Source organism: Branchiostoma belcheri, unplaced genomic scaffold, assembly GCF_001625305.1.
Source record: "Branchiostoma belcheri isolate BF01 breed outbred unplaced genomic scaffold, Haploidv18h27 scaffold29, whole genome shotgun sequence".
NCBI lineage: Eukaryota > Metazoa > Chordata > Leptocardii > Amphioxiformes > Branchiostomatidae > Branchiostoma > Branchiostoma belcheri.
In genome coordinates, this window is record NW_017803898.1 from 2,106,019 (window position 1) to 2,126,840 (window position 20,822).

Here is a 20,822-nt window from a genome sequence, read left to right on the forward strand (position 1 = left end):
TTGGCCAAGGGAGTCCAGCCGCAGGGAGGTAGTTTCTTTCCCTCCGAAGCGCGCGTCCAGTCAAACCTACAAGACGGCCAAACTCCCATGGCAAATATTCTCCTATATATATATAGCCAGCGTAGGTAGTCTGGTAGAGACTGCTCTACCTCCCTCCATCCATCCAATGCCATCATCATTCATGGCCTCAGGGAATCTGAATGATTTCACAGATTTTGCCATGAAACGGAAAAACAGACACACTTGGAGCTGATTGTAGAAAGTTCACTTCTCACAATGAGTGAAATACACTGCCAACTATGACAAACTTTAAGTCAATGTTTTGTGACCAACTGGCTAGAATTCTATTTAGTTTTTGGTATTTAATGAAAGGGTTTTTTGTTGTTTGTTTTGCTTTCTTTCATTGATGGTTGTTTGTAAAAGAATGACTTATGATGTGAAATAATTAGAACCACAAGATACAAATAAAGTGCGTAATATTTTTACACAATTACCTAAACACACAACATGAAGTATAATGACTTTAGATCTCCATTTATTTACGAAATTCTTGATCACAACACGAAGACTAAGTCTCTTTTTGTGTGTATGTTGTAGGTAGCAGATAGCATTATGATGCATTTTTTTTAATATGGTAAAAAGTGTTCATTTATATTTGTAGTACAAGTATGTTATTTGTACTAAGCATGTTCATATTGCGTTTCTCCGTTGTTAACTTAAGGTGCAAGCTTATAAATAGGCAGAAGTGTATAGTAACTGTGGTTTTCATTCTTTACATTGGAGTTTGTGTTATTTTTTATATTTCTATTGAAATGTACATCTGATCACGATACTTCTCCATTGTAACACCTTGAAATAAACATTCACTTTTTAATTTTAGTATCTTTGATTTGTTTGTTTGTTTCAGCCTATATTTATTCATGAACCACCTTAATAAAACCATCCCATATGAACAATGAGACAAGGTTACAAAAATTTCAAAATCAACACAAATAACAGAAATTCCATCTCTAAATACACCAGTTATGTACCTGAGTTCGCTAAGTTTAAAAATGAGAAGTTTTTGCTAAGTTTAAAAATGAGAAATTTTTGCATAGATATGCCTGTTGTAGCTTCAGTATGGTTGCTGATACACGCAGCTATCTTGTCAGAAAACATAAAAGAAAATGGGGACATTTACATCAACAAAAACAGAACACTATGAAAATGACAACCTGTAAGAAGTAGTGTGATAAAAAAATTAGAAACTGTGGTAAAATTTGGGTGTCATGATAGTAACATTTTTCTAAATGTCACAAACCAGTTCCTATTATGATATTCTGTTCATACAAATTATTTTCAATAAAGACATACAACAATAAAAACTAAAACCTTCCGTTCTTCCCTGAAAATGGAGAACAACATTATAAGCTATTCATTATTCTTAAGAATGTTTTTTGCGACTAATTATATCATTCATCATGCTCTTTTCTTCTGCTTTCTTGGTGTTTCTCGTGGTCCTAAAAAACAAAAGAAAAAACAATGTTATACGCAATAAGCCAAGTAATATATAACAAGTTGTCTCTATTAAGTACTTGATAATAAAATGGTAAATGTACTTTTTTACCACGTCGTAACTTCAAATCTATTGTACCTTGACCAATACGATAGGCGTCTACACTTGCTGACCATGTATTTTGAAATGTCAAGGTACTAGTAAGAAAGTTCTGAACTGTGAAACTATGTTAGATAACAGAGGTACAAAGGTAGAAGGAACAAGTGTTACATAGCTATATCTACAGGATCTCCTCTCTATTTTTGAAACATGCATGAACAAATTTACATAGTTTTTCATTTACATTGTAGTGGTTGGATGTCATAACATATTTGAACAATAAGACCATACCCCAGAAGAAACAATAAAACATGGAAGTATTATAATACCTCCATCAATAAACCAAGCTCAAGTCCATTATCAATATATCTATTAGAAGGAATAAGAGCGTACCCCAGAAGACATTGTTGCAGAGCTCCCCCATGAGGTAGAACACACAGCCTATAGCAGCTGTGAAGCAGCAGAACAGGACAAACTGGAACCCAGTCATCACTGCCATGAAGGGATAGACCCAGAACCCTCCGACCTTAGCCACAATCAGGATCCTGTAGAGGAGCAAGGAAGAAATATTTGATGAAGTTCAATTCATCAATGATGAAAATCAATGATGAAGCTTTGTTCCAACACAAGAAGGAACCTTTGTATGATCCACTGCACTGATTTACTGGAAGCAAAAGTGTGATGATGTCAGGAGTGAATTGCAAAGACAGAATCTACCACACACTGTCATATGGTTCTGAGAGTGTTAGAAGGAAGGAATAATATTATTATGTAGAAAATCCATTCATCCATCCATCCATTTTTCTATATAATGTTGAATAAAACATTTAATTTCAGAACTATATTTATTGTGGGCCAAGTGGTTTTATTACTTTTTGTTTTTAAAAATTTAATCAAAACTAAAACATAAGACATTATTGTTCAAGCTCCTGATGCTTAGATCACACTACAGTCACCTTGAATTGACTCTAGGCCATTGTCACTTTGTTGTTCTCAATATGAGATGCTGGAAAAGAGAAGGGTCCTCACCATGTAAGGTAAACGAGCCCAAGGGTGATCGCTCCGGTGAGGCCTGCACGGCGGGACGGGTACTTGTGATGAACCATGTACATCTCCAGCAGTAACACAGGCACTATGGTCGTGTGCTGGGGACAGCAATAAACATTAAAGGCAGGCACATTATTTAAAAAAAAATGACCAACGAATTGACTTTGGAAATCCACTTTTACTGCCCTAAAATTTAGTTTGGGTGTCTTCAACTTATCCTTTCTAGAATATACAAACTGAACTTCAAGTTTCTGGCTCAGAGTATCCTTAATATATACATGTGTCATGAATGTAAATGCTATACCATTGTCCTTTAGAAAGTACGAAGTATTGTCATGAAATCCCCACTTCAGCAAAATGGCTGCAAACCATTCATTCATTAACCATTCATTATTTCATATTCTATTCAGTCATTTGTTCATTCATTCATCTATTTAGTCATTCATTCATTTGTTCATTCATTCATCTATTTAGTCATTCATTCATTTGTTCATTCATCTTTTACCAAGACAAGAAGCACACCGAAGACTTACCCACACATGGTTGATCCAGGGTGGGATCACGTGATCCAGGCTTGCCGGGAAGATCAGCTCGCGATCCACAGCATAGATCCCCCAGAACACAACCATCACAATCTGCAGAACAAGGGGAGGATTACTAGTATAAGAGCTCTCATGAAGGCAGTGCATAAATTACAATTGGACAGTATAGTCCGACTATGCTTCTAATGAAGTTCTAGCAGCCCTTCAACTGGTCAGGCACCCAAAATGAGGGTAACACTACAAGAATGCACAATATTAGCCTTCACTCAGTCTCCTAATGTAGCTTTTGGCACCACATTTTTGCACTTAAGTCCCCAGCCTAGAGTCCAGCCTTCTTTAAGAAGGCTGGACTCTAGGCTGGGGACTTAAGTGCAAAAATGTCCGCTTTGGCCGCTCCCCAAGATCCGCTACCACTACGTACTTAAGTCCTATACTACCTCATGATCCCCTATTACTAATAATATAACCTGTGAACAGTATGTATGTGCATAGGAAACAGCACACTCAAGGCTAGTACATCCAATTTTACCTACATGTATATGATCTGTACGTGAACTACATGTATGAACTCACCATGCTCATAGGGAACAGTATAGAGGCCAGTACGTAGTCCTGTATCACCTATAACCTTTTACCCATTACCTATGACCTGTGAACTATGAACTCACCATGCTCATGGGGAACAGTATAGAGACCAGTACATAGTCCTGCACTTTTCTCAGCCCGGCAGCTTTTTTACCCAGAACCCCCTCTATGAAGTCTGCCAGTACACAGCTGCTGAAGAACACAGTGTGCGCCATCTGGAAACACACACAAACAAACATCATCATATTGAATACCCCCGAATAACCCAGCAAGGGGTGCTGTTAGGGGAGAGAAGAGGCCAGGGCTAAGGCGGTCAGGCCGCCAGCCAGGCCCGGAACGACTCAACATTGGGAGCCATTACGACTGAGCCAGGAAAACAAACATTTTGGAAATAAATTAGTCATCACACCACATTGAGATGATTTATTTAGTATATCCTAGTCTTTTTCTTGCAAATCCAGTCTGGTGTCAAAATGTAGCCAAATAGGGGAGTCAATAGCCACCATATTTGGTTTCCTAAATGCAGTACAAGCTAAGGAGAAAATATATACTAGTCCTGTAATCATAAACCCTTAAACAGTGGGCTCATTCTCCTATCCAATAATTCACCCTACTATCAACCAATTTTAATAACCCCTTAGTGAGAAATTAAGGCCCAGTGAAAGCTAAGCTAACTGTTCTTAAGTGTGTCAACAACCCTGACACTAGTCAGGTCACATTACACAATTAGCATATGAATAACCCACTATTGTATTATGTTTAACGGTGTTTGACAGTGTACACAGTGACCAACTTGTACCCTTAAGGCAAGCTAAATCATTTTTAAAATCGTAAGGAAAGACAAGACAAACCAAACTATCAAGTAATCACACATAAATATCAACTTCCATATCCTGTAAAATCATGGTGAAAATTTCGAGCAGGTGCAGTAAGTCCCATGGGTACTGTTAACTTAGTATACATGTATATGTCAGCCTGCACAATGGCTGTCTGTTAGTGTTATGCTGGTTTTCAAATACATGCACATTAGTACTGCCTGGTTACACCAGATCATGTAAGCTCCTAGTATCTCTACTGTACTGTGATTAGGCAAAACCCAGGAATTTTTATGATGTTTGCTTCAATTACAGTAAAAGGTGACCTGAGTTCTATGCTTCACTAGTACATGTACAATGTAGGTGTCGGGCCAATAAATCAATAGACTGTAATTAGGTGGGCCGATACATAGTGTGCTGAGTTACAATAATCTATTACATATTACTAGACTTGAAGCTCTCCCCATTGAAAAAACTATTCTATCAGACAAAATGATTGAAATATTTTACCTTGATTATGATATAAGCAAATGGGTAACATATGTTTGAAATGGATACAATTGGCCAGGCAATTACACTATCATTAAGATAATGATAAACTAGATTTATATATACATGTAAATATATGTTTGCACCTTTGACACAATACAATATAACACCAGAAACTTTAGTATAAGATAATTCTGCAGATATAATATATAATTATTATCAACCTTACCTTTAAGATGGTTTAATCTATGTTGAAAACAGTGCAAAATATGACAGTAACTTACGCAGTTGATATAAGTTAGATATTTCCACGGCCCCCCGATACGCTGTCGGTCGGGCAGATACGGCGTACGCAGCAGGTACAGATAGTCGTACTGCTGTACGCAGCTGTATACGGACAACAACAGTACATGCACAGCTGCTACTGTTAACCGCCGAAATGAGTCCTTAGCATGGTTCACAGAATTTATCATAGCACAGTCAGAATCGGGAAAGCCAGGCTAAAATATATGTCGTTGTAATCCTTACAAGTCAGGGAACCTTGGGAAGTTCACTTGAAGATCACACTTGTACACAAAACGAGCTTTGTAGCGTCAAAGTTGACCTTTATTCGCTAGCTAAGAACTCATTTTGGCGTAGGTTTTCGAACTGTATGGGGGTTTCCGTGATACCGCTAATCCCATCTACTTCCGGGTCACGGCTTACGAGGTTCGGTTACTAGTATATTACACGCCGAAGAGCGAAGGAAACGTTGCGGAGTGAAATTTCATGAAAAAAGCTCTTAAAAAGCCGCGCCATAAGGTTTCGCAACTTCTTCCCATAAATCCAATTACGCTTTGGCGAGTATATTAGGGTCTGCCCTCCGTGTCTATCATATAAATGATACACGTAAACGCCGGGTCGTCCTCGGAGTGCTTTTTGTATCATTTCAATGATACGTGTAACTACCTAGGTTTTCCAAAGTCGGACTGACTTCCAATAACCACACTATCATATCTACGCATGTGTGAGACGGGTACACTGTACCAGCAATCATTTAAATAGCTAATAGAAGAGTTACCACTTGGCTCTTAAAAAGCCGCGCCAATAAGGTTTCGCAACTTCTTCCCAAAAATCCAATTACGCTTTGGCGAGTATATTAGGGTCTGCCCTCCGTGTCTATCATATAAATGATACACGTAAACGTCGGGTCGTCCTTTGACACCTTGTATTTCACACAAAATGTAACTACACATACAGGACGTAATTGACTTTGACAAAGTGTAATTCATAACATGTATATATAAACACAATACTAGTAATTGATGCAGATACCATATGGGTTTGACACCTAGAATTTCAGACAATATGCTTTTGAATAAGCATATGTATATAATGTATGCATACAGGATTTATTTAAGTTGCAAGATTAATGAGAAACCGTGAAATGTACGAAATGTATAAACACGTGTATACAATATGACTTTAGACTTTAAGACAGGCTCCTCTTAGGAAATATTGTGATGATTGTAGATCTAGTTTATAGTTGACCTGTTGTATCATTAAAAAATAATAAATTGCGCTGGTACAACCAGAAGGTATTGCGAGTTTATCACTTATATCATTACAATGAAACACCCGGAAGTCATAAGTCAGTCCAACTTTTGAAAAAGCCTAAATAGGTGCCAGAATACCTGAAGTTTACCTTTTCACCTTGAAGACCATGTGACTAACCTAAATCGATGCAAAAAATACTACATGTAGACAGTGAAACCTTAAAGGCACAGCTTTGTAAAAGCCAATTCTTCTTCAAAGTGGTAACTCTTCTATTGGCTATCAAATGATTGCTGGTACAGTGTACCCGTCTCACACATGCGTAGATATGATAGTGGGGTTACTATATTGGAAGTCAGTCCGAATTTGGAAAACCTAGGTAGTTACACGTATCATTGAAATGATACATAAGGTACTTCGAAGACGACCCGACTTTTGCGTGTATCATTTATATGATAGACACGGAGGGCAGACCATAATCGCCTTTGCGAGAAAGGGTACTCGCCAATTTTTGGAAGAAGTTGTGAAACCGTAACGGCTTTGCAAAGGTCACCTTTCTAGTTGATGATTATTTTATACTTATGTTTAAATCATGCATGTGATTTCTGTATCCCACGTACTCATGCATGGTGTCCTATCAGCCTATATGGGCTGGGCGACAATATCAGTTATACACTTCTATGCACTCCGAAGAAGCCTGACTTTTACCAGTATGATTGCAATTATATACACGGGAGACGATTTTGCAACGATTGAGATTTTTAAAGTCGGACTGTCTTCATGCTGTCTAACAACAATTTTGGTAAAAATTAGGTAATTTTCGGGGCGCAATGTGATTCAGGTGAAAGTCGTGTTGTCGTCGACGTGTTTGCAACGATACAGGCAAAATGTATCGGCTATCGAATGATTGCTAGCGTACTCGTTTTTACACATGTGCATACATGTCAGTGGCTCGTTCAGTTGAAGCAAAAGAGCCATATATATAATTCTTGAGCATTCTTCCCGAAAGGGTGAGTATTGCGCAGTACACTGCCCTTAGCTTGGCAGCGGCCCTTCGCCGGGTAATGACGTCGCTGGACGTGACCCGGAAACAGATGCAACCAGATACCGCGAAACCCCCATAGGGTGCGTATTTTGACGGAAATCCAATGGCGGAAACCTCGCCGAAAAATGGAAATGAGTCAACTTTGACGCTACAAAGCTCGTTTTTGTGTACAAGTGTGATCTTCAAGTGAACTTCCCGAGGTTCCCTGACTTGTAAGGATTACAACGACATATATTTTAGCCTGGCTTTCCCGATTTTGACTGCGCTATGATAAATTCTGTGAACCATGCTAAGGACTCATTTCGGCGGTTAACAGCTACACCCGCGGCGGCCATCTTTGATATGGACCGTCCCACTTCTCAACATTGCAGGGGTGTACAGCCAAGTGTAATTTGTGCCATTAGAACAGTATGTTCACAGTATAATAATGGTTGACCATTTCAGCTGTTTAGTCCATTAAAGACTGCTGACAGGAAAGACATTCAGTTGTAAAAATAAACATTAGACTTTTCTTCCTACATGCAATTCTGTAGCTTAAAGGAATTTTAAGTCAGAATCAAGATCATGTGCAAGGTGGTTTGTGGTTTAGTGTTGCGAACTTAGAAAATAATCTAAAGGTTCTGGGTTCAAATCCTCAGCAGGCCCCAACATTGCACTCTTGGGAAATGCATTGTACACCTATTTCCTTACTCAATGGTGAAAATGACTGCTGGTACCAATATAATTATTATCATATAATAAGTAGTATGGATACTGCATGTACATTGTAAAGTGAAGGAAAGTCACAGCTCAAGCACTTTAAAAGATCCCACCACACTTATCGAAAAGAGTAGGGTGTGTGTGGTTCAAACAATACAGTCCAGTCTTACACAGCTTGTACCTACTCATGGAATTGACCTACTATACATTCAGTCCATTTTTATAGGAATATCTACTGATTAAGACTGTAGAAGAAGAGAAGCAAGGGGCCAATTCTGGCCTAAGCGTAACGTTGGCAGGTAGGCATCTACTGATTATGGGAAAAAAACAAGAAATCCTCTGAGATACTCACAAGTGTCCACACTGTAAGACCTGTGGATCGCCGAAGCCACAGTCTGTCCACCTTTAAGTACGGCCGTATAAAGAACATCCCGTACAACTCTTGAAACATGTACAGAGTCAGAAGTAAAACATGTACTGTTGGAACAACGGCAGCAACGGAAGAAGCCATTTGGTCTGTAAAACTTTCTCTGGTATCCTCAAAACGACTTTCTCAACCTCTCAAATACAACACGAGCAAGCTACATACTTGTAGCTTGCTCAAACACTTCAATATATACAATTTAGGGATCGAAGAACTCAAACATTTCAGATTGGATTCAGTCAGTGCATTGATGCAATGAGCACTAACTGATTGGGGTTCAATGTACAATTGTACAAAGCATGCACATGTAGGTTAGAAAAGCCGTAAATGATTAACTTTATTAACCTTCTCCCTGCTGCTTTAACCCCATAGCTAAAAGAGATGTGGTGACAAACGGCTGCCTTGGTTTGATACGAGTAAAGGTTAAAAGTTGACTCATAAATGATTAACTAATTAGAACTCTGTCAAGCAAATAAGATTTCTGGGTAGCTACTAAAGTATAAGACATTGTCTGAGATTTCAACGAACACATACAACTGTTTATTGGCTCCAAAATTGCTGAGAAATGTGTTGATCTTCCACCACCCATGTGTTGTCAATCTACTCTATCCAGACACACAGACACACAAACCCACAGCTCAGCCACCCAAAACAATACTTCCCATACTCATACTTTGAACTGAAAAAATCTTCAACAAGAACAGATAACAAAACATTACGATTATCATGCATACAATACTTACAGTATTCCACACAGTTAGCCTGCTAGACTGTTGCAAAATTGTGTCTGTCCCAGGGAGATGTGGTGAAACATACCACATGATGTGCAGTTCTTTATACACGTACACACAGAAGAACAGCACATGCACGAAACAAGCAAAGGCACCAACTGTAGAAGCCATATCGTTTGGGTTTCTCGAATCAGACAACTAATGACACAAGGAGGCTACCGGAAGAAGGGGTTCAAGAATTTCTGTTTTACTTACTTAAACCCCTTTGAAGAATTTACAAAGCTTGGGGGTGTGCATGGGGTTCGAAGGATGCTTTTAATAATATAGTAAGTAAAAAAGTAACACCTTTGGCAAACGATTAACAGATCATATATGATCAAGGCAGCAAGGTGGTTAGGGTTGTTGACTCAGAATCCAAATGTTTTGGGTTACCATAATTTATTATCCCTAACAGGCCTCTATGTGTCTTTGGGAAAAGACATTTTCTCACTTGACACAGGTTAGAAAGAGTACCTAGCTTTAGCTAGTGACATCCTCTCAGATAGGATGTTAAACCATTAGGTCCCTTGTTTAATTAAGGAGATCCATATCTTAAGCACGTAAAAATCCCACCACATTTATCGAAAAGAGCAGGGTCCTTCTCAGTCAGTGTGAGTGGTTCAAAGTTCAAACAGTCTGATCTCACGGTTGAAAAGGTGAAATTTACCTGTTACGTCAATCCTTCCACAAAATAGTCATTATAACTCTTCATAAAGAATTTAAATACTTACAGCTGCCCACTGAGTTAGCTTGCTGGACACTCTCAGCCTCTGTCCCTCTGGAGGAAAGTGTGGTAAAATATACCACACGTAGTACAGCTGTTTATATATGTGCACACAGAAACACACAATGTGCACAAAACAAGCGATCGTGGAAACCATTGTGATCTGTTTAGGTATAGGTCTTTTCCAGGTCCTACCAGTATTATCAGATGGTAGTTGGCACATACAAATTGTGCACACAGATTAGGAATTGAAAGATACTGCAAGGGGGATTTGATCAAGCAAGTCTCGGTGTTCAAACGTTACACAGGGTTATCTGATAAAGGGGTGTGCATAGGGGTTCTGACTATACAAGAAGTAAATACACTGGGTTCAATATACATGTATATATATATCTGTATCAGTATAGCCGGTATAACTGCCCTTTGGCATAACACACCAGCTTCGCAGGCACACGGCGTGGCGGCAGCTAGCAGCTATATCACACCGAATGACTTGTTACACTCAATCTTTGCTCATTTGCTCTTTACATAGCATAGCAATTAATGATTAACTTTCAGCAAATCAATTTACTGCACAGATCTTAAAATACTTTGCCACTTACAAGGTTCCAGGTGGTAAAGAACACCGCGCGATACTGTAGTCCTGGCATCTTAGACGTAACAGGCCTCACATACTTCATGTTGTAATACTCCTCAAACAGGTACAACACAAGTAAGAACACATGAGAAGTAAAACTTGCTGCCTTGGACCCCATGGCACATGATCACTGTATGACTTATTTACCTTATTTGCAAAGGTCACAGGTGAAATGTCACAGGGTGCAAAGGTCACAGGTGAATCAGTCACTGGTTGTAAAGGTCACTAGGTTAAAAGGTCACTAGGTGAAAAGGTCACTAGGTGAAAGGGTTAAAGGACACTAAAAGTGCATTTACTAAGTAAACTTATTGGGTCATTGAGACCTTTGTTGTTAGAGGCAACAAGAAGATGGCAGACTTCACCCCCTTACCCATACTGCTTTTTTTTCAATTTACCTATACTGCTTCATGGTCCTAACGCCTGTGAAAATTATTATAGTGGCATTGAGGCTAGAATATGGCAATGTTGCAGTACATATATTGAGAATCACAGCAACACACACAAACAAACACACAGACAGACTGGCCCAAAACAAAATCTAAGAGCAAGCAACTGAGTGAGACATGACAAAATAAGTACATTTTATACTTACAAAGTTTAAGACTGTCAAAAGCTTCCACCTTCCTCCAAAAGTCAATTTGAAGGGTACTGGAGATCCATAGACATCATTCACATATAAAACGTCGTAATACTGCACAAATAAGCACAGTCCAAACAAAACAAAGTGCCAGACTTTTCCTAAAACTTCTTTAGCTTCGGTTGCCGCCATCTTGGTAGTATCTTAGTGGACTCGACCAATCACTTCAGAGGTAAATAAATGGAAACAAAATATTTAAAAGGTGAAAACTGGATGCACTAGCATTTTGTGTTGGCACATCATAATATGATTAATGATTTTCTTCCATGATGGGCAAATAAATATGTTCTTCTAGGAACAAAGTTAATTCTTCAGTAACAACACCGAAGTTAGAATCGTGTAGAAAAATTATGCGTCTACTTACATAATTTTGATAAGTCATAAACTTCCACCTGCCTCCAAACGTGGCTCTGACGCTTCCTGGCTGTTTAAAGAAGTCATCAATGTACAGATAGTCGTAATACTGCGTAAAAAAGTACAAACTAAAAACCAAAACATGTTCCACCACTTGTCCTTGCCGAATCGCCGCCATGTTGCTTTGGGGCTATACCACTCTCTTGTAGGGTGAAAGTGTTTGCACAACAAAGCTAAAATTTACAAAATCACAATTAACATCCCCATTATCATCCCTGAAAATTCTAATAATGATATGAATTTATCATTTTACTACACAAAAAGGACAAAAAGTATTTTAAAGGCCTGTTTAGAAATAGAAAATAAAATAATAAATCTGAATACGTTTTGAATGGTGTGATCGCCCAAAACTTGGCTCTTACGTCATTGGCGGGAAAAGTCACGCCCCCTTTTCCCAATGCAATATTGTGAGTGGGGTGTCGTAAAGATCGTTCATCTCTAAAATAAATACATCCACAATTATGATGAAAAAGTTTCACATACGTAAGAAAACTCAAACAAATGCAAACGTTAAATGTATTATGTAGACACAACTCTGGTGAATACTTTGGGATATTTGAAGCATAGAGCCCCCTAAATTGGCTTTTTTTAGTTAACCTCTCTTGAAGATTTTGAAACAAACTGCCCTGTAGTTCCAGAACAAGCTGACTTCATCCCGAGCACAAGAGCTACCTTCCATCCAAAATTCATGATCCTAGCATGTCCAGATCGCGAGATATCAAAACCAGAAGTTCTGCTGCAGTACCAAGGGAAGCTACTAGGGGGCCCAAAATGTCATAATTTCCAGTTTTCGTCACACCCTACCAACACACCAAGTATGAAACCAATCCATCCAGCCGTTCGTGAATTATCTTGTTGACAAAATTCAATTCCCCGTGGAATATATTCGAGGTATTGTTAGAATATTACTAACTCAATCGCAGTACTTTACCAACGGCTCTGTAAAAAGTAATATGCATTACTTTCAGCTAAAAGTTAGTAGAAACCGGTTACCATCTAATTCAGTTAAGTGATATCTGTTTGTATATAACAAGGAGACAAGACCATTCTATGTCCCTGCAGAAAGCCTTTCATTAGCTACTGACTTTTAAAGTCTGGAGAATATCTGCAAGATCAAGATACACTTAAGTTACTATAAAAGTACATTTCATACTTGCAGTAGGTGGGCTGTTGGTAATGGTGGTAATTCTCTAGTACTGAACCCTTCGCCAGACTTACGTGCACAGTCTTGACAATGGGAGCTGAGTTTTCTTTGAAAACATGTTCCTTGTGTGCTGAAACATAATCCTGTTGTTGTCTGGCAGTCTGAGGTTGGGCCGTTCCAGTCTGTGACTGTGTTATTGACGTACACGGTTAGCTGGGGGGCAAGAAATGTTGGGAGTAAACAGGACAGGTAAGTCACTGTTTTGTACACTTTGTAAACTTTTTTTTAAAAATAGCAATAAAAGCTCATGAAAAACACAGTATCATCACCTTAAAACTCACATGCATAGCACTTCATATTCATTCTGTATAAAAGACTTGTATTTAAGGTTGGAAGGTCATGAAAACTTAAGGTCAAAGGGTGCATCCTGTTAATCTTGTGACGAATGTTTGTACTGTTGAGTTAGACCAGGAAACAGGATTGGTTTTTACTTGATAATCTTGTCTAGTTGCTCATCTAAAGAATGGCTGATAAAGGACCAAGTCCTCTGGGTGCTGAGGAAGGTGGAGAGGCACAAAAACGAGCAGAAATGGCAGATCAGGGAGAAGAGACACACCCTAAACAGGTGCAGGTGGGGCAACAGTCAGTAGGGGAGGGGGGCCAGGGGTCAGCCGAGGGAGGTGCAACTTTTCAGGGACCAGCTTTTGCGTCTGCTGCAGCAAATCCACAAGTCGTCCTGCCTCCAGGACAAGGTTATGTTGGTCAACAGCAGGCAGCACTGCTCCCACACCAAGGCCAGCAGAGTTTTGGGGTTTCGACAGGCGGATATCCTTATCAAGGCTTGCCCATGGCTCCCCTACAAGTGGGGCAGGTGTACCACAATTTCCCACCTGCAAGCCAAGCAGCTGCAAACATCGGGCAGCCGCCGGCCCTGCAGATGTCCGTAGGTGCGTTTGGTGGTGCCACCATCAGGATCCAGAGTCCGGCCCTTGCAGCTGGAGGCCTTGTAGCTGGAGCATCTGCTGCAGCAGCGTTTGCAGCCAGCAAGGTTGCAGATTCAGCTGCAGGTGTGGTGGGGGCAGGACTGGCTGCAGGGGTGGCTACAGGAGTGACGACGCTGGCATCTTTCTACCTGAGCAACAGGCAACAGACAGACGAGGCCATCCGCAGGGCGGTGGAGAGAGAAAGACACATCCAAGTAGAGAACGTTGAGGAAGGGTCGCTCCTTGTGCATGTCAAGTTTCTTACACTGGTAAGGCAATAAAAAAAATACGAAATTATTGGAAGATACATTCTAGGAAAAGTCACCAAATTTGACGGTTCTAGCGCAAGTCGTTTAGGTGCTATCTGAGATGAAAGTTGGCGTGGGCCTCAAAAGCCACCCCCGGTGTAAATAGGGTTAATATGTAATCTTAAGTCTTGTCATGTTAGATGTTTGGATACTTCTATTAGTTTTATCACAAGTAAGCTTGTATCCATTCTCTCTCCAGGCTGGCTACTGGGTCCTCCGAAGCTTCAACACAAAGATCCAGCAGGGGACGGACCGCACCTGCCTGCAGCTGCTGCTGGAGGACGAGCTGTGGAGGATCGGCTGGACCGGACCGATCCACGTGGGGCTGGAGGGGTGGTGGTTTGCTGATGAGGAGGGACAGGAAGAGGAAGAGGCAGCTGCGACAGAGCAGGAAGAGATATGGGAGTGGGCAGGGATGATGGAGAAACAGGTATGGTTTACTAGTATGTAAGCGTATATGTCACACAGTTTAGTGACAACGTCTTGAGCTTATTCTGGAAACATGAATTTTTTGTAATATTTTTGCCATACTTTAGTGCAGTCTATAGAAAATCTAAACTTGTTCATAACAGTAACCTTATTCTCATCAAAGAGTCAAGATTATCCCAAACGTATCTGTCAAAAAGAAATTTGCTTGTGTAAATCAACTTGTCTAGAAAGCCGTTTCTGTTACTATAAAAAAATTAATGTTATAATTTTTCCCTCCCTTTCCAGTCTGTACCACCCAGTGTGACTACAGAGGACTCAGGCCTGCCTGAAGACGCGTCCTCTGTAGCAGCCATGTCCATCACTTCAGCTGGAAAGGAGGAGAAGGGGCCACTTAAGCGGCGGAGAGCCAGGCTACAGAAGCACAAGGACTCACCAACAGCACAACGTCTCATCAAGGCCTACAGGTCCTGGGAGGAAGGAGCAGAAATCCTGACCAGCAGTGGGTACACAGACCTGGGGGGAGTCAAGGCCTTGGTGCAGGGATTCATGCTGCATGACACGGTAACACCAGATGACACAAATACAATACTGCATGAACAGTCATTCCTGAACCTGAACAAAGCCCAGCTGAAGCAGCTGATGACCTCCCAGCTACAGGTTGACCCTACTGACAGCACCTGTCTGCTGCTGACAGCCCTACAGCTGCCAGATGGAGACAGCCGGGTGCAGACCCTGCAGCAGGTGGTTGCTGCCATCCTACAGCACGGACCAGAAGACTGGCTGTACCAACACCTGCACCACATCTACTGCTACCTGGGTATGGCCATATGGGAGGCAAGCCCTAAGCCAACAATGTTGTTCGAGGGGAGTAACCTGCCTACTCTAGCCAAAGCCCTATCTGCCATGGCGAGTTCCCTTATGTACAAACAGGACCATTTGGAGACTGTGTACTTCACAGCCGTACTGTCTAAGAAAGTGTCAGAGACAGAAGCAATCAGACAGTTTGAACACTTCCTCAGTCTGGCACCAGAGTGTGATTACTTTGTGCCTTATGCTCACTACTACCTGGTCACCCTGTACAACCAGCAGCAGGACAGACAGAAGGTGATTCACCACTTCACCAGGGGGCAGCAGACAGAGGCCAACATGCTACCTTTGTTTCCCGAAGTCCCTGGATTCATCAAAGACACTGCTAAAAAGGCATATGAACAAGTCATGGCAAAAAAACAAGCAAACAAGTAAAACCTTGTTCTATGGGACACACAGATAACTAAACTGACAAAGGATCAAGTGCACTGTGTTGAAAGTTTGTCTTTGAAATTATTATCCTCTACCTATAATTCTATTTTAAGATACATTCCATAATTAAATGCTGTGTTTAACACTAAACAAGTACAATGTATATTGAAAATATGACTTAATTGTTAGTTTTCAGTACAATTGTTGTATTTCATGATTTATTTCAGGTAATCCATCAACAGTTTTATTGTAATTGTCAATAGCTATATTGTCATAAAATAATGCTATAATTGTAGAACAGACATCGGCGTTTGTAATCTATTCAATACCGAAATTAAATAAAATCTCCAGAGCCGGGTTGTCTTGTTCATTGTGATATCTTTTTATTGTTGTCCTCACAATTTGCACATCTGGAAATTTGTGTTGTAGTCGTCAGTTCTTCTTCTTGTTGCCTTGACGACCGCTGTTCTTGTTGCCTTGACGACCGCTGTTCTTCTTGTTGCCTTGACGACCGACGAAGTTGTCCATGGAGCCGTGCATGTTGATGGCCTTCTGGGCCAGATCGGCGAGGAACGTCGGCACCATACTGGAACGGTACACAAACATTTTAGTTCAAAGTGAAAACGCAGCATTTTAGCATACTGGTATAAATACTCACATCATTAGAAAATGCTCAGAGGTACACGCCTTATAATAAATGCACTTATTTTGGTAACCATTTGGTAACCAGAGAATGAGGGATTGAGTATAAGATAGCAACCAGATAAAGGCTAGTGTAGACTGCTATGAAATTACAGCATAATGTAACTCAACACTATTTACCATGGTAGTCGACAGACGCCTGGTTCAGGTCATTGACCTTATTTGTTTGTAGAAGAAGAGGAAGGAGAAACAGCAACAAACGATATGTTTTCCTTCTGCTAAGGTATTCACAAACATCAGATTTATGTCACAGAATTAAAACACACCCCTGAATGCCGCTGAGGATGGCCACCGTGCGAGGCAGAACCAGCCAGAACTGGTTCCGCAGAACCGCGTCCACGATCTGCTGAACCACCTGATCTGTCTCCAGAATAGCCACCTCCCTGCGCAGGCAGAAAAGTCAACATCGACGTCAACATTAAGTATTAAAACTGGAAAGGTAACATTTGCAAAGCAAAAGCACAATGTTTACCTTCGCATATGTTTTTTATTCTGTTGAATCTTACTCAAACACATTCATATATATGGTGACAGGAGTCTAAATCCCTCCTGCTATAAACTTGCAACATGATGTAACCCAACACCCGTTACCATGGTGACAGACGTCTTGTTCAGGTCATTGAGAGTGTGTGTTTCTGTGTTATTTTATCTGTGTGTGTTTCTGTGTGTTTGTCCGTGTGTGTGTCAGAGTTTTTGTGAATGTTTTGGAATGCTGCTACCAAAGGATAGATTGTCAATCGTTGCATTTATGGCAGCGTTGGACGGACATTTAAGAGCTCAACGTACCTGAGTTCTGCCCCTGTAAACATTCCAGTGTTGATGTAAGTTGGACACACGCAGGTCACGTGGACGCCATGTTGTTTCACCTCGTGCTGGGAGAGAAATAGGGCATTAGAAATTTATCTTGTTGTTGGAACAGAAGTTTTAACTTGGAATTTAAAACTACCAATACAGATGAGCTTTGTGGGGTCGTGTGGCGGCAGAATGCTCGACTCGGAAGCAAGAGGTCCTTGTCTGGTTCGAGTCCTGACATGCCACCGATTTTGTGCCCATGGAAAATGCACTGTACACGACTTTCCCCTTTTAACTCATTACAAGTTGAAAAAAAGTACTATTGTATGCCCTGCATTTGTTTGTGGGACACAACATCAGCAACAGCTGCCTTGTTGAAAGTTCTACATGAGGAATCTACCCAGAAGTTTTAACTTGAAACATGTAACTACCAACACAGACGAACTTTCATGATAATACCAGCCTTACCCTGATAGAGTCAGCGAACCCGACAGCTCCAAACTTGCTGGTGCAGTAGTCGGCCAGCCCTGACATGCCCGCTAGCCCAGCAGCAGACGCGATGCTGACCAGGTGCCCGTGTTTTTTCTTCAACATGTGCGGAAGGAACGCCTTCGTGGTCTGTTGGGAGAGAAGGTTAATTTGCATCTATTAGCATATTGCCGGTTTATCTGCATATATTTGCATACTGAGGACCGGACAAGCCTGCCAGCCCGGCAGCTGACGCGATGCTGACCAGGTGTCCGTGTTTTTTCTTCAACATGTGCGGAAGGAACGCCTTCGTGGTCTGTTGGGAGAGAAGATTAATTTGCATATATTAGCATATTACCGATTAATTTGCACATATTAGCATAATTTTAGAGCGGAGACGACCGACAGCAGACGCGATGCTGACCAGGTGTCCGTGCTTTTTCTTCCACATGTGTGGAAGGAACGCCTTCGTGGTCTGTTGGGAGAGGTTAATTTGCATATATTAGCATAATTCAGGATAATTTGCATACACTAGCATAATGCTGGACCGGACATTTTAAGCAAACGGCAGCAGACGCGATGCTGACCAGATGCCCGTGCTTTTTCTTCAACATATTGGGAAGGAACGCCTTCGTGGTCTTTGGAGACAGTACTACCGATTCATAACGATAACTAGAAAAGTAACATTTGCAAAGCAAATTTTACCCCTTTCTCCCCCTCTCTCTTCCTCTCTCTCTCTTTCTCCCTCTCTCTCTCTCTCTCTCTCTCTCTCTCTCTCTATATATATATATATATATATATATATATATATATATATATATATATATATATGAATATGTAGTCGGCCAGACCTGACATGTATATATGTATGTAGGTTTTCTATAGTCTAAATCACTCCTGTTATAAAATTGCAGCCTAATGTAACCCGACACTAGTTACCATGGTGACAGACGTCAGCTTCAGGTCATTATTTGGAGAAGAAGAAAAAACAGAGCAAAAACAGTATGAGAAATTTGAAAACCTTCCCACCCAGAAGTGCGCGTTGGTGTTGATGTCCATGGTTTTCTGGATGAGGTCATCAGGGCAGTCCAGAAACTTCCGTCCCGACACGATCCCAGCGTTGTTCACCAGGATGGTCACGTGACCCACGCTGTCTTTCACCTGTCAATCAACCATAGCAATCATGTCAATGATAATTTTTTGATAGCTAGCGCTAGTTCTCTTCACAATCGTAACTTTGTCTTAGACTATTGGCATTAAGATAATTTTAATCATTGACAAGTAGATATTGTAACTGAAAATCGTTTTCTAGCTGTCCCAGCCTGTTTCTGATCATTGTCTATCCCAACATCTGCTTTGAGATTACAATTAAAAGAGCATTAAGGACAAGGTCCACCCGGTCACTGACCTCCTGAGCGGCCCTGTAGATGTCTTCCCTCTTGCTACAGTCGCACACAAAGCCGAACGCCTTCCCTCCTTCCTGCCGGATCATCTGAACAGTCGCCTCGTTCGCCTCCTTGTTGATGTCCCAGGCGACGATGGTGGCCCCCAGGCGGGCGAAGCTGAGCGCCATGCCGCGGCCGAGCCCGCTGCCCGCCCCGGTGATCAGCACGATCTCGCCCGAGACCGACTTCTTGCCGGCCGGGAAAATCAGCCGCACCACGCTCAGCAGCCTGGCGACCAGCGACACCACAAAAAGTACAACCACGCCGACTAGATCCTTTAAAATAAACCCCATTTCTACTCTAGAAGCAAGACTACTCTTGCACTGATTTAAGAGAAGCCTAGAAAGGGGCCAAAGTCCACGTAACATGTGCACAGTGTTACAGTTAGACCTTTGACCAGGTAGATTTAGCCTGGTATCCAGTCTATCGTGGTTGGGGCAGGCTGTCTTCGGGGCTCTAATAGTTTCTCCCCGCCTTAGCTCAACAAACCGCCCGGTAGGAGTGTTACGCCTATGATAAGTTTGGCCCCTATCGTGCAAAACCTACCGGGGAACCTAGAACCTACCGGGGAACCTAGTTGAGGCGGGCGGGGAAGAGCTTCAGCAGCCCCGAAGAAAACACGCCCCAACCACGATAGACTGGTCTCCAGGTTATAACAGTTAGAATTTGCCCAAAGCATCGGCTCTAGGGCCGACAAGCCACCAATTTGACCCTCATGTCAATATGCGGTAACACCAGTCTTACTCCCAAAGTGGCTTGCATGCCGAATTGTGATTTTATGAATAAAGAATGGTTCAAACAAACAAAAAAGCCCTCTTCACAGTGGCAAAAAAACAACTTACTGTAAGCCAAAACAAATAAATCCCTCCTGCTTTAAACCCAACACTGGTTATCATGGTGACAGACGCCTGGTTCAGGTCATTGATCTTATTTGTTTGGAGAAGAAGAAGAGGAAGAAGAAACAGAGCAAAAATAATATGTTTTCCTTCTGTGAAGGTAAACATGATAACAAACGACGGAGGTATGGGATCTTTGACCTCTAGTTCTTTCTACGGTGTGGTATGTGTGTAAGTATTTTGCGTTTGGGAACGCATCCATAGCAGCTCAATGTGAACCAGTCAGAATTGCCCTGAGGAAGGTGACAGGCGGTCACCGAAACGTCGGCTTAATTTAACAATTGGTTGTGTAAAGAAATAGCCTCTTTATTCAATGACAATGACACTGAAAACGTGTTGTCAGTACCATTAGATAGTACAATCAGCACCAAGGACAGTAACAGAAGATAAACCCCGGTGCGAGATCGAGTCCCCTTGCGTGACCCCGAACGCTGTTGCGAGACCAAAACCACTTGGGGCAA

General features: G+C 41.3%; 3 protein-coding genes across 6 annotated transcripts; 1 reads left to right on the plus strand and 2 right to left on the minus strand.

Annotated features, from left to right (window-relative positions):
• Positions 1-115: 115 nt before the first annotated feature.
• On the minus strand, positions 116-12,079 carry LOC109473063 (androgen-induced gene 1 protein-like). Of its 4 annotated transcripts, none has more exons than XM_019772967.1 (7): positions 11,906-11,999; positions 11,497-11,705; positions 3,852-3,983; positions 3,175-3,276; positions 2,624-2,739; positions 1,988-2,139; positions 116-1,499 (listed from the first exon to the last, which is right to left on the minus strand). In XM_019772967.1, the coding sequence occupies exons 2-7, from the start codon at positions 11,671-11,673 to the stop codon at positions 1,459-1,461; spliced, it is 720 nt and encodes a 239-aa protein (XP_019628526.1). In that variant the 5' UTR covers positions 11,674-11,705; positions 11,906-11,999; the 3' UTR covers positions 116-1,458. The 4 variants fall into 4 exon arrangements, with proteins under 4 accessions (XP_019628526.1, XP_019628528.1, XP_019628527.1 ...); XM_019772969.1 differs by lacking the exons at positions 11,497-11,705; positions 11,906-11,999 and adding exons at positions 5,357-5,497; positions 7,971-8,049; XM_019772968.1 differs by lacking the exon at positions 11,497-11,705 and having other exon boundaries at positions 11,906-12,079.
• Positions 12,080-13,622: 1,543 nt separating this feature from the next.
• Positions 13,623-16,061, plus strand: LOC109472954. The gene is made up of 3 exons (XM_019772821.1): positions 13,623-14,351; positions 14,590-14,820; positions 15,105-16,061. Exons 1-3 carry the CDS (start codon positions 13,623-13,625, stop codon positions 16,059-16,061), a joined length of 1,917 nt encoding a protein of 638 aa, XP_019628380.1.
• A 355-nt stretch (positions 16,062-16,416) lies between these two features.
• LOC109473120 (epidermal retinol dehydrogenase 2-like) lies at positions 16,417-19,819 on the minus strand. The gene is made up of 6 exons (XM_019773027.1): positions 19,429-19,819; positions 19,050-19,181; positions 18,012-18,170; positions 17,547-17,632; positions 17,027-17,143; positions 16,417-16,644 (listed from the first exon to the last, which is right to left on the minus strand). The coding sequence occupies exons 1-6, from the start codon at positions 19,756-19,758 to the stop codon at positions 16,491-16,493; spliced, it is 978 nt and encodes a 325-aa protein (XP_019628586.1). The 5' UTR covers positions 19,759-19,819; the 3' UTR covers positions 16,417-16,490.
• Between the last annotated feature and the right edge of the window lie 1,003 nt (positions 19,820-20,822).

Bases quoted from the DNA above. Each gene is read 5' to 3' on its own strand.
- LOC109473063 (XM_019772967.1), bottom strand. From the start codon at position 11,673: ATGGCGGCAACCGAAGCTAAAGAAGTTTTAGGAAAAGTCTGGCACTTT. The intron at 3,277-3,851 runs GTGAGTTCATAG...CTTGTTCTGCAG, and splicing joins TACTGTTCCCCATGAGCATG to ATTGTGATGGTTGTGTTCTG. The intron at 2,140-2,623 runs GTGAGGACCCTT...GCTCCTCTACAG, and splicing joins GGGCTCGTTTACCTTACATG to GATCCTGATTGTGGCTAAGG.
- LOC109472954 (XM_019772821.1), top strand. From the start codon at position 13,623: ATGGCTGATAAAGGACCAAGTCCTCTGGGTGCTGAGGAAGGTGGAGAG. The intron at 14,352-14,589 runs GTAAGGCAATAA...TTCTCTCTCCAG, and splicing joins ATGTCAAGTTTCTTACACTG to GCTGGCTACTGGGTCCTCCG. The intron at 14,821-15,104 runs GTATGGTTTACT...CTCCCTTTCCAG, and splicing joins CAGGGATGATGGAGAAACAG to TCTGTACCACCCAGTGTGAC.
- LOC109473120 (XM_019773027.1), bottom strand. From the start codon at position 19,758: ATGGGGTTTATTTTAAAGGATCTAGTCGGCGTGGTTGTACTTTTTGTG. The intron at 17,633-18,011 runs GTATTATCATGA...TTTCTCTCCCAG, and splicing joins ACTCTATCAGGGTAAGGCTG to CACGAGGTGAAACAACATGG. The intron at 17,144-17,546 runs GTACGTTGAGCT...CTGCCTGCGCAG, and splicing joins TTTACAGGGGCAGAACTCAG to GGAGGTGGCTATTCTGGAGA.